Source organism: Lathamus discolor, chromosome 1, assembly GCF_037157495.1.
Source record: "Lathamus discolor isolate bLatDis1 chromosome 1, bLatDis1.hap1, whole genome shotgun sequence".
NCBI classification, from domain to species: Eukaryota; Metazoa; Chordata; class Aves; order Psittaciformes; family Psittacidae; genus Lathamus; species Lathamus discolor.
In genome coordinates, this window is record NC_088884.1 from 117,659,531 (window position 1) to 117,672,290 (window position 12,760).

At 41.8% G+C, this 12,760-nt stretch overlaps 1 protein-coding gene across 9 annotated transcripts in view; it reads left to right on the plus strand.

Moving 5' to 3' along the window:
- The window catches only part of FAM13A (family with sequence similarity 13 member A), a 156,651-nt gene that overhangs the window by 65,813 nt on the left and 78,078 nt on the right, over window positions 1–12,760 (plus strand). For 8 of the 9 annotated variants that reach the window (XM_065692196.1, XM_065692180.1, XM_065692242.1 and 5 more), the window contains exon 6: window positions 10,536–10,646. The exons of the other annotated variant lie outside the window; for it this stretch is intronic. In XM_065692196.1, coding sequence (XP_065548268.1) covers window positions 10,536–10,646 — 111 coding nt within the window. The remainder of the gene's footprint in view (window positions 1–10,535; window positions 10,647–12,760) is intronic. 9 annotated transcript variants of the gene reach the window in all.

Genomic DNA, 12,760 nt, shown 5'->3' on the forward strand with positions numbered 1-12,760 from the left:
TCTGATTAACATTTGCCCTTTAATAGCACAGCTGATGTTTACAGAGCATTTACTTTAAGATTCCTTCACTGGAGTGGCATATTTATTTTAAGACTGTATTGAAATATCAAATGATGCCCATTGTAACTGCAGTAACCTACCATAATTTTTATTGCTCTCATTATTGTTCTGAATAGGCAGCTGGATACAGACATGAGCAGAAAGTCTGCCCTGTGGGAAACTGAAAACAAATCATCACCATAGTCAGTTTTCTAAGTGCATTGCTACATCTCTCCTCTGATTGTGATCACCTGGCCGTATTTGTGCTTCTCACTCTTGATACCTCTGTTGTTCAAGCTGGGAGAGTCCAAAGAAACCAAGTGAATCAAAGGCAGAAATTATTCTCAGAGGAGCAGTGTCTCTGTAGCCAAGTGAGAACTCTTAAGATTTGGAGACAAATACTTATGTTATCTTTGCTGTCTGTGGGGATGCTCTGCCTCTACATTCAGGATAGTGACTGAGGATTGATTTTTATATTTCTTAAGAGGCCATAAGCTTTGCTGCTGCACAGAGGTACTCTGACTCTAGATACGTCCACACAAGGAGTTGGCACAGACCAGCTGTTCTGCAGTAATCACTTGACCTGTAGTGCTGACCCCATTTAAGCATGTCCAAAAGAGGATTAAGCTGATTCTTGACGCTCATAGTATCCAGTTGCCTTTGTCAGAGCCTGTGACAGAATTCCTGGTTAGTACAAGGTGTCTGCTTATGAAAGCAACCTCACTACCAGAGCTTCACTTGGTAATTTGAGATATCAGGATGCCTGATACCTCATCAGCATCTCTACTGTTCTTGATACACCTTAAAAATACTGAAGCTGAAGGATAGCCACCAGTATGGAACAAAGGCCATAAGAAATACTCAGGTACTTGCTGTGGCCAAGCAATGGTAGATCCATCTTTCCAGCCTCCATATGTGGAACAGAAACGCACAGGAAAAGAAGGTAAATGCCATTTACAGTCCACTATCTGGTTTTACCTACAAGGGTTTTTTTCCCTGCTTTATAGTCGATGGTGATATTCACACATGCATAGACTCAATCCCGGAGCATAAGAGAAAACACAGCCAGCCTGATGTGTTAGTGCATTGCCTGAGACCGCAGGCACAGGAGTAGAAAAAGGGGATTTCAAGGTCCTTGGCATTCAAAAATGAATTTATGAGTGACTTTGCAAGAGTATGTGGAACCAATCTTATGTGTGGGGCAGATCGAGGTTACCAGCAGTTTTGTGCTGAAGCAATTACATAAATGTAAAACAGGAAAAAAAAAAAATAGCAAAGGCTGGAGTCTTTCTCAGTGCATTCAGACCATCTGTGACACAAAGACAGTATGTGCCAAACTGTTAACTGATGGAATTCTCTAGGAAGGAGTGCAAGGGAGGACTATTTTATATAGTCCCAGAAAACATATGCATAAGGAGTTTGGTATTACCTCAAGAAGTAGGATATTTTTTTTTTTATTATGTAATCTTCCTTGTATATTACTTTGAAACTAGATGGTGTATCTCCCTGGTATGAAGGCATCCATGCTTATTTTGCTGGAGAGCTTTCTTTTTTTATGTCCATCAGGGAGTCCTCAACATACCTTTCACTGAGATTCCTTACCAATGGATGAAGTTGTCAAATCAGAGAGTTAAACATTTCAGTTTAGTGAACTGGCTGGGTGCTCAGCTGCAGGATGCTATTCTCTGCCACACCTGCAGAACCCCTAACTTGAAAGGTCTACATCAATCCCACTCCTTCCTCTCCACTTGGAGGAAGTTCACTCTGCCCCGATTCAGAACATTGCCTGTGCGAGGTTTCCTTCTGCAAACAGATGCCATGCAGCAGTTGGCAGTCACTGGGAGCTTGTTGTATCTTCTGGCTTGAGGCCCATACATCTTGTCACTTTTTGGCCCCCATCCCATGCGTGCTGCACGCTTGCAGCATTTTGACAAAGTTGCCTGTAGAGCTGCCTGGGTAGGAGGCTGAAAGGGCTCCCTTAGGCAAACACACCTGGCTTCTGGCGAGAAAGGGGCCTTACGGTGTTGAAGGTTCACTCCAACAATCTCCTTTTGTGTTCCATGGAGACTCTCAGGTTTGAAGATTATCTCACTGCTGGGTTGATGTCTTGAATTTTAATGGTTTTAGGACAGGATAGCTTTGGTTCAAATTACATCTTTCTGGAGTACACAATATTTATATTTAGCCTTCAGGGAGAATTTGGAATTTGTTTGCTGAATCCGCCCTAGTGGAAGCATCTCTGGGGTAACTTTTTACTGTTCATCCAGAGCTTGAGCACCAGAGTGTCAGATAATTTTGGTAAAGCACTTAATCGAGTGCTTTGGTATTTGGACTTGCCAGTTGCACAAAGAAAATGGGCAAATTTTGTTTGCCTTAAATATCAGTAATGTGAATTTTGTCCCGGATCATAGGAAATGGTAATTTTGCTATTGAAGTATTTTGTATGGGATTTTTTTTTCCTACATATCATGCAGCAACTCATTTACAGTAAAAGGCCTTTTTCATTGATTGAATAAGTTATATGATATGTCATAGGGAAGAGAGCTAATGGGGAAAAAATGGGGTCAGTACTGAAGGGAGCTTCTACTTATCATTAAGTCTAGCCTTGTTAGTCATACATGGACAGTTCAAACTAAGATAGTGACTGCCTAAATAAGTATGGAAGCAGGTAGCACAGGTAAACATTGGGCTTCTCCCTCCTATGCCTTTCCGTATTAGGTGATTCACTGGGTAGGCTGGTTTGACTTTGTGTTAGAGAAACAAGTCTGGGAAGAAGATAATTTTAACCATTTTCCACTTAATGCAGCTGGAGGCTGAGGTAACAGTATGTGGTCCACAATGTAGGTACCATTACAGTCATGTCTATTAATGCCTTAAATTCATTGCAGGGATTTGAAGTGTATGAGGATTCTGGGATGCTCTGTTTCTGTGGGCTTGCTTAAAGATAAGGGTAGATGGAACAGATTTGTTTATGCACCTCCTTTTCATCTTGCTGGTACAAAGAGCAGTGAGTAGCAAGCTCAGATACATTCACTGAGACATCATAATTTAAACAGCTCTGATAAACAGCATGTGTGGTTTCCCAGAGTGGTTTCTTGTGGCCTCAGACCAGAAACAGCCATATTATAGAGATTTTCTTCAGACTTTTCTATTGGCAGTATTACTAAAGTTTCAAGAAATTTGTTTTGATGGAGAAGTAACGGGGGAAAACTGTTACCATCTCAGTGAATCTCAGATGATATTCAGAATCCTGTCTATTAACTTGTCCTGGGTTGAGCAGCAGCAGTCGTTTTTCTCCTTCTTAGGAGCTAGTGCAGTGCTGTGTTTTGATCATTTGGCCTTGGAACAGTGCTGATAACGCCGATGTTTTAAGTTGCTGCTCGAATGTTTGGTCTGGCCAAGGACTTTCTGAGCCTCATGCTCTGCCAGGGAGGAGTGGAGGCTGGGAGGAAGCAGAGACAGGACACCTGACCCAAGTTAGCCAAAGAGGTATTCCATACCACAGCACGTCATGCCCAGGATGTAACTTGGAGGGCCCCGGAAGGGTTAGGGGACTGCAGGGTTGGAGGAGGTATCGGTCGGTGCTTGGCTGGGGGGAGTGGGGCGAGTTATTGGTCGGCTGGTGTTGAGGTGTTGTATTCTTTCCTCTTGTTATTTCCTTTATCATTATTATTATTGGTGGTAGCAGTAGTGATCTATGTTATACCTTAGTTACTAAACTGTTCTTATCTCAACCCGTGGGAGTTGCATTCTTTTTGATTCTCCTCTCCGTCCCTCCAGGAGTAGGGGGAGGGCAAGAAGGGGGGGAAGTGAGTGGACGAGGTTTGTGGTTGGGTTTAAACCATGACATAACTTCAGTAAAATAAGTGTCTGTTGCTCTTCATTTAGATTAGTTCTGTGGATCTGATACATTTAGAGACAGTGAGTTTATTGTGATTTGGATATCTGCAACACATTAGGAATTAACTTGCTGTTACAGCATTAATTTAAAGCTTCACTGAAAATAGATAAAATTCAGTACAGCAGTTACAAATAAGAAAATGATTCTGATACAAGTAATTCCTGTACAATTTCAAGTCCATGGGCTTTGACTATGGGCTATAACAGACATGACTTTAACTCTGAGAAAATTTACTGAAACAAGATTATGGGATCCACATACAGTGAAAGTGACCTAACTCTGGAGCTAGAAATGTGATAAGTGTGTACTTGAATTTTGTAGGCTTTCTGAGAGCATTTGCTAGCTCCTTACCTCTGGAATCATGCAGTGTTAACAAAGTTTGTAAGTGTGTGTTAACTTTTAAACATTTAAGCAGTTCTGCTGTTTGCAGTGGCTTCTGTCAAATATGGAGGCTGTGGTTTAAAAGAAGATAATGCTCATCTCTTTGAATCCAAAGGGTCTTGACCTCTTCAAGACACAGGAAATTACATAAGACAGCAGAACTTGGTTGAATTTTAAATCTTTATATACACTTTAGGATTGCATCAAATTTATAACTTTGATATCTGAGTAGGGCGGAGTACAGAGGAGGTGTTTTAGTGATCTAATATCTAAAAATACAAGTAGAGTAACAGAAATCCAAATGTGACAGCGGCATCTGCACAGTTTGTGAGGATGATTTCAGTGTGGCAGTTACTCAGGGAAGGATTTGGTTCTCAGTTGTGAGTACCGAAGAGAGCTGGTAGCTGAATTGTTCAAGTATGTGTTATTGCTTATGTTATCTCTGCTGACTCTCTCCTAAACCTGATAAGAATTGCAGAGCTATTGATCTTTGTCTTCCAGTGTCAGCTGTTCAGGACAATGAAGCATTTTTATTTTGCAAGAACTTGTCAGCTGCAATATGCTTACATGGTTTTAAAATCCATATTGTAGGTGGTAGATTAAGTGATGAAGCAAGGTGGTTTTTAATTACTCTTTTATATTTTATTACTTTTTGAACTGAATCTGTGCTTTGGCTCAAGCTCATTTTTAGCACTTAGAGCAGTCTCTTGAAAGATGACTGTTCTCTTGCTTTAAGTTCACTCCAGTCTTAGAATCATATAATAGATTGAGTTGGACAGGACCTTTAAAGGTCATCTAGTCAAATCCCCCTGCCATGGGCAGGGACAGCTTCAACTAGGTCAGGTTGCTCAAAAGCTCTATCCATCTTGATTTTGAATGTTTCCAGGGATGAGCACCCACCACCTCTCTGGGCAGCCTGTTCCCAGTGTTTCATTACCCTCATCATAAAAACTTTCTTCCTTATATCTAGTCTGAATCTACCCTCTTTTAGTTTAAAACCATTACACAACAAGGCTTATTAAAAAATCTATCCTCATCTTTCTTGTACACCCCATTTAAGTATTGAAAGGCCCATTTAAGTACTGAGGTGAGGTCTCTCCAGACCTCTCTCTTCTCCAGGCTGAGTAAGTCCAACTCTCTTAGCCTGTGCTCATAGACAAGTGCTCCAGCCCTCTGATCATCTATGTGGCCCTCCTCTGGACCTGCTGCAACAGCTGCATGTCTTTCCTGTGCTTAAGACTCCAGAGCTGAATGCAGTACTCCAGGTGGGGTCTTGCGAGAACAGAGTAGAGGGTCAGAATCACCTCCCTGGCCCTGCTGGCCTTGTTGAACCTCATTAGGTTCACATGGGCTCTCTTCTCGAGCTTGTCCAGGTGCCTCTGAATGACATCCTGTCCCTTAGTGTCAGCTGCACCACTCAGCTTGGTGTCATCTGCAGACTTGCTGAGGATGTGTCAATCCCACTGTCTTTGTCATTGCTGAAGAGGCTAAAGTTAGCTTTTCTGAAGTCCAGAGTTGCAATCTTATATTGCCCTGTTTCCTCCTCACATGACACTAAACTCCATGATCTCATGGTCACAGCAGCCCAGGCTGACCCCAACTTTCACATCGCTAAGTCCTTCCTTGTTTGTTAGTATAGGTCCAGCAGCACACCTTTCCTCGTTGCCTCCTCCATCACCTGCGTCAGAAACTTATCATCAGCGCTTTCCAGGAACTTCCCAGATTCTTTGTTCCTCTTTCTGTTATTCCTCCAGCAGGCGTCAGGGTGGTTGAAGTTCCCTATGAGAACCAGGTCATATGATTGTGAGGCTACTCCCAGCTATCTGTAAAAGGTCTCATCTACTGTGTGCTCTTGATGCAGGTGGTCTGTAGCAAACACGCAGAAGTGTCACCCTTGCTGGTCTGCCCTTTAATCTTGACCCATAAGCTCTCAACTTGCTCTTCATCCACCCTGAGCCAGAGCTCCAGATATTCCAGGTGTTCTCACACACAAAGGGCAACTCCACCACCTGGTCTGTCTTTCCTAAAATGCATGTAGCCATTGATGACAACATTCCAGTCATGTGAGCTATCCCACGATGTCTCTGTGGATCTGTCTTTGATCTGCAATGAGATCAAAGCCCTGTGACTGCATATAGATCTCTAGTTCTTCCTGCTTGTTTCCCATACTCTGTGCATACAAGCATTTCAGGGAAGTATTGGAGTGTATCTGTTTTCCAGGAGGGGCGCAAGAGGGTACCCTGTAGTCATATCCTGTAGGCACTTCCTTGGCTCCATGTACTTACTGGAGGTATACCCACTCAATCCTGGTTTTGCTTTGTGTGTGTGGTCTTTATAACTCACCCCTTCTTCCACCTTTACTAGTTTGAAGCTCTGCTTGCCAGGTTGGCCAGCCTGTTGGCAAAGACACATATGCCTGGTTGAGTGAACTGGTGGAGTCAGGTTGGTTAGCTGTCAGGCAAGAGGTACATCTGGCTGATGGTCTCCCTTTCTCAGTTGTTCATGAAGCAGAGGTAACGCTGATGAGTGGATAGATTAACATGTAAGGTTTGTGCTGATAGCCAGCCAAATTGAGACTAGAGTGGGAAAGAAAACATGGAAAGTTTTCCCTGCATCACTCAGCCATGCCTAGGTTTTTGCAAAGAAACATTCCTTTTTCTATTCTGTAAAATATTTGTACTGATATACACTACTTGTAAGCTGAAAGAGCCCTAAGCTGACAAAATATGAAGCTCTTCAAAAGGTAATGTGGACCTCTTTGTTTTGGTGGATATCTGAGTACCGTTGGTTTATTAAGGAAGTTTTTGAGTGAGGTTTCTATCTTATTTGCAAGAGTAAGTTCATGAAGTATCAAATAAAAGAAAGTACTGTAAATGTTTTAAATACTTCCTGGGTTGTTTTTTTATGATAACCTCATGGGAACATCTTTGTCATCCTTTCAATTATGACATTTTAACTATAAACTCACAGTTAGCTTCTTCAAAAAGGTCTGCATCTTGACTGCCTAATTACTCAAATAGGTATAAATTACCCTGATTATTTACGTGTTCATTTACGTGTTCAACATAGCTTGGGATATTGGAAGTTTTAATTCGTCCTCCTTGAGACGAGTGAGAAACCCAGAAAAGCAAGATGAGCTGTGCTAAGGATATGTATCTTTACTCCATGTCAATGCATATGGCATCTTGGTGTGGAGCAGTCCCTGTTCTTCAAGAGCATTGAAAGATTAGAGTCACCATACCACATCAGACCTTTTGAATATATGGTATATTTATCTTTTATCTTTGAACCCAGGAACTTCTGACAGCTCACAAGGAGATGGAGCATCTCTATGATGCTGTGAGTCTTGGCTCTCATATGTGTGGGATGATGCCACCTTGACTGATCAGCCTGTGCCTCTAGGGGAAAGGTTTTCTTGCACTTTCTTCAACACCCAGCATGATGTGTGTTTATATTGGTCATAAAACTGACTAGTCACTACTAAAATTGCAAACACAGTTCCTTGTGTCTGAACTTTCTGAGACAGCAAAACTTGAAAGCTTAATGCAGGATGTATCGTGTAATAATTCTTTGTAGCTGTCCACTCTTTGCTGTTCTGATTATCCTTTATTGGGATTGTCCCTTTGATTGTCAGTAGCATTTGATGCTATTTTACTTGTATTTTGCTGAGAACAAAGATGCATTTTAAATTACAGAGTAGCAGACTTTGGCAGAACCCATGCTTTCAGCAGCTACAGCCTGCAACTGTAACCTAACAGCCCACAACACACCTGGTTCAGGCTGAATCTGATCTTTGTCAAATGCAATTTGAGGTTAGGCTTTGCCAGATGAAAATGTTTCAGGAGACAGATTTGTTCTTCAACCAGAACATTCCTATTTTTCTGGGTTTTCCTTGGATTTATTGGTGTCATCTTCTGAAGTGAAGCTTTTTATGGATTTACAAAGATTTATGGATTTCTCTTTGGCAGGCCATATGGCTTAGATTTTGCCTGGGACAAAATGCTCCTTTGATACATGCCACACCATTTTAGGCATCACAGTTTACAGCAATTAATATGTTTAGCTAGCTGGATAAGTGAGAATGTAAAAGGGAAAATTACAGAATCACAGAGTGATTGAAGTTGAAGGCACCTCTGTGGGTCATCTTGTCCAACACCACTGCTCAGCCAGGATACCTAGAGCTAATTGTGCAGGGCCATGATGAGAGAGCTTTTGAATATCTCCACAGATAGAGGCTCCAAAACCTCCCTGGGCAACCTGTGCCTGTGCTTGGTCATGCTAACAGTGAAAAAATGTTTCCTGATGTTCAGAGGGAATTTCCCATGTTTCAGTTTGTGCCCATTGCCTCTGGTCCTGTCACTGGGCACTACTGAAAAGAATTTGTCTGCATCCTCTTTGCACTCTCCCTTCAGGTATTGGTACTCTTTGATAAGATCCTTCCTGAACCTTCTCTTCTCTAGGCTGAGCAGTCCCAGCTCTTTCAGCCTTTCCTGAGAGGATAGATGAGCCAGTCCCTTCATCATCTTCATGGCTCTTCATTGGACTCTCTCCAGTTGTGTCCACATCTCTTTTGTAGAACACTGGAGAGCTCAGAACTGGTCTCAGCACTCGAGGTGTGGCTGCACTAGCGCTGAGTAGAGGATAAGGGTCACTTCCCTTGACTTGCTGGTAGCACTCCTCCTAATGCAGCACAGGACACCCCTGGCTGCCTTTGTGGCAAGGGGCATATGGCTGACTCATGGTCAGCTTGTCCACCAAGACACCCAGGTCCTTCTCTGCCAAGCTGGGTAGACCCCAGCACATACTGGTTGTTCCTCCACAGGCACAAGAGTTTGTGCTTCCCCTTGTTGAACTACGTGAGGCTTGTCAGCTCTGGATGGTAGCATGACCTCTGGCACGTCAGTCACTCCTCCTAGTTTTTTGTCATCTGCAGACTTGCTGATGGTATGCTCTGCCTCATCATCCAGATCATTAAGGCTAGTTATTTGCCTCCAACTAGACTTTGTAACAATGATCAAGCAGATAAGGAATGAAGTCAGGTTAACTTAATGATTGTTGCTAAATCTGAGGGGTGGGAAATTAATAGAAGTGGTGTAAGCTAAATGTAAAGGGCTGTGAGCTAAAACACAAACAGGATACTGTTTCTGAAAGTCTTCTTGAGAAAAGCAAAACAGCCACTGTACAAGATGGTATTTTAATGAATAGACAGTGGCTTTCCTTTCTTACTGTTAGTACTTTCAAGAACATTATGAGATGAAAACAACTGCCTTCTAGCTAATGGTTGTCCTTATCTGGGGAGTGCGGGAGATTCTTCCACTCAAGACCTTTGTAAACCTCACTCGAATCTTTCCTTGTCATTCAGTGGAATGGCTGTTCTGGAGACAAAATGCAAATGAGGGTGTGCTGCACAGCTAACTACAAACCTCCTACAGTACTTGGTACAGAGTGTAACAAGATACAGCCTGTAGAAATGTGTTACAACATGCAACAAGCTTCCGCAGGGGCTTTTGTTGTTGTTGTTGTTTCGTTTTAAACTAATGCTTGAACTTCTGACAGATTTCTTGTGTGCCTTTGTAATAGCCCTCCTGGGAGTTTCACTGGCTATCCTCCCCATCCCACGGAGGATAAGATGGCTCGTTAGGCTGAGCACAAAAAGGGGTGTACTGGAGAAAATTAGAATAGCCTTTATACAATATTTGTCTTTTTTTCTCTCTCTTTTCTGTCGTTTAACAACTGATATGCTTGTCGTCTCAGTATTGTCTTGATAATGAATAACTTATAGCACTGCAGTTTTGCAAGGTATTGTTGTCACTTTGTAAGGTATTGCTCTCTCAGACTTCATTGCATGAAACATATGCATGTGCATGTACAAAGAAATCTGCCCAAAAATGATCTCTTGTGAGCTTCACCACCCAAAAAACATTTAGGCTGCCTCTGTCCATAGTTCTTTAATGTGCTTTGTAAGGAATTCAAATTACTCAAGTCTTTGTCTACCCATGGGCACATCTTCGTCTCAGAGGCACCCCAGTGAAGTGCTGTTGTTATGATAGTTCTGCAGGTAGCTTTTTCACAGGGTAACTAAAAACTGTAGAATGAGATCAGTGAACATTTTTCCTTCCTATTGTTAATAAAGATTAAAGACATATTACTTAAATGAAAAAGTTTATTTAACTTTTAATACATATGGGTTCAAGGAATACATTTTGCTACACAGAATCATAGAAAATCTCAAGTTGGAATGGATTTACAAGGATCATCGAGTCTGTGCTCCTCAATGTGTTTATATACAGATGCAACTGAAAGCAGTTTTGCGTTGAAACTAAATGTAAGTTTAATTCAGAGATAAGTTGCCATTACTTGTAGACTATATCGCTAAAGAAGTAACTACAATGCTATGATATTGTTTTCTAAAGCTATCAAAATACTAGCTTATAAATCATCTGAAACATTAGTTCCTTCCACTTCTTAATGATTTTGAGGTACCCTGGAAATGCAGTGATAATCCTAATTTGAATCTGATCTCTCAAACCGAATTTTCTTGCAGAGCTTGTATGTGATTGGCATGCCTTTTGTTGGAAGTGCCTGCATCCAAGTGATCTTTTATTGCCAGAAAATGTGAAGAATTAAAGACTATACCAAAACTTTTTTTTTTTCCTTTTAGAGCACCAGAATAGTAAATGGGGGGGGGGGGGGGGGGGGGGGTGTTATGGAATTTTACAGTAAAAGGAGCTTCTGTAAATGAGTGTAAAGTTCATGAATAATTTGCACAGAGGGAATCAGATACATGCTGTTCGGCAGATGCTGCCTGTTTCCTACTGCTTCTTGTTGTGTAAGGCAGATTTTACTAATGCAGTATCCAGTAGCAAAATTATTTAGCTTTATTAATCGCAATCTTAAAAGCAGGATGCACATAGTATAGTAGGGGTGGAAAGGCTGGCTTCCTGCTGTTTTCCAGGCTTCCATTGCTGCTGGCATATGTGCTACATCATAGAATTTACCTGTTTTGCTTAGACCCACGTGTACTTCTGTGAAGTAGTAACACAGGACAGTGTAGGAGCTGTTTTAGTTTAGAGGTCTGTGCATACATGTAGGCACCATTTCTTGTAATTCTGGCGAAGAGCTTTTCTGGTGTTCATGGCATCAGCTTTAGCAGGTGGCAGTGAAATAGCACCATAGGCCATGTTGAGAGATGTTCAGGTGCAGACACAAGAGACAGCTGTCACCTCCAGATGCAGAACAGCTAAATGACGACTGCAAGTTTTCAGGGGGAAAGAAAGGCTTAACAGCCATTCTAGCAGAATTTGGTGCCTCCAAATCCTAGGCCCTGTTGCCTCCTGTTGTGAGTCCCTCCTGTAATGCTGCCATGTGCAGATCCCTGCCTCCCCTTCTTCCTCCAGACATGGTCTGCCCCTTTTAAATCACAGCACTGCTGAAGTTGTGTAGCAGCTGAGAGCCATGGCTTGATGCCTGTGTGCTGTGTGCCCAGTTTCCGTGGTGTCAACAGTCAGTGACTGCTGCAGTCAGTGGGCCAACATTTATTGATTTAAGCCAGTGGTAGTCCAAAGGTGAGATGATGACTCCAGGCAAAATGCCCGGTGATGTTAGCAAAGGCAGGATCTCACCAAGAGTATGCAGTCCAGAGGCTGAAGCTGGGAAGCTCACTTAATGTATCTCTCTGGTTTGCCTTTGCCTCTGGTGTATGTATTATTTTTCAGTAAGAAGCAGCTTTCTGTCCCGTGAAACTTTTCAACACACACAAAGCATTAGAATACAAATGTAAGCGAAACAAAGTATTATGAAACAGAGGAAGCACCAAGAATTTTCCTAAAAATCTTATGGTAAGCCATGTAAGAAAAGGGTTCAGGAGTGATCCAGAAAGTCTGATTTACTGTCCAGCAGATTTGTAGAAACTGCAGCAGGCAGCAGAATTAATCAACAAATGGATAACTGGAGTCATTAAGAAGCACCAGCATTACTTCTTTGGAGAAAAAATTGTCACATAGGAGCCAGTGAGCATATGAATAGGTATAGTCAATCTAGTGCACTTGAATTTTCAAAAGGTTTTGATCGGATTATCAAAGGTTTTTAAAGAAGCAAGGATGTCTTGTGATAAGAAGAAAAGACTTTTTATGGATTAATAATTAGAAAGCAGTAAAAATACATGGTTGGTTTATCAGAAAAGACTTTTTATGGATTAATAATTAGAAAGCAATAAAAATATATGATTGGTTTATCAGTGGAGAGAGGGTTCCTTGGAGTCCCTTTGGGATCTTTGTTGGAATCTGTGCTATTCAACCACTTCAGTAATGACCCAGAAAGAGTTTGAATGTGCTGATATTAGAAACTTACTCAAGGTAGGAAAAACTAAAAGCTGGCTACTGGGACTTACAGAAGGCTCCTAATTTACTCAGTACTGGCTGAAAAGAATTACTAGTTGAA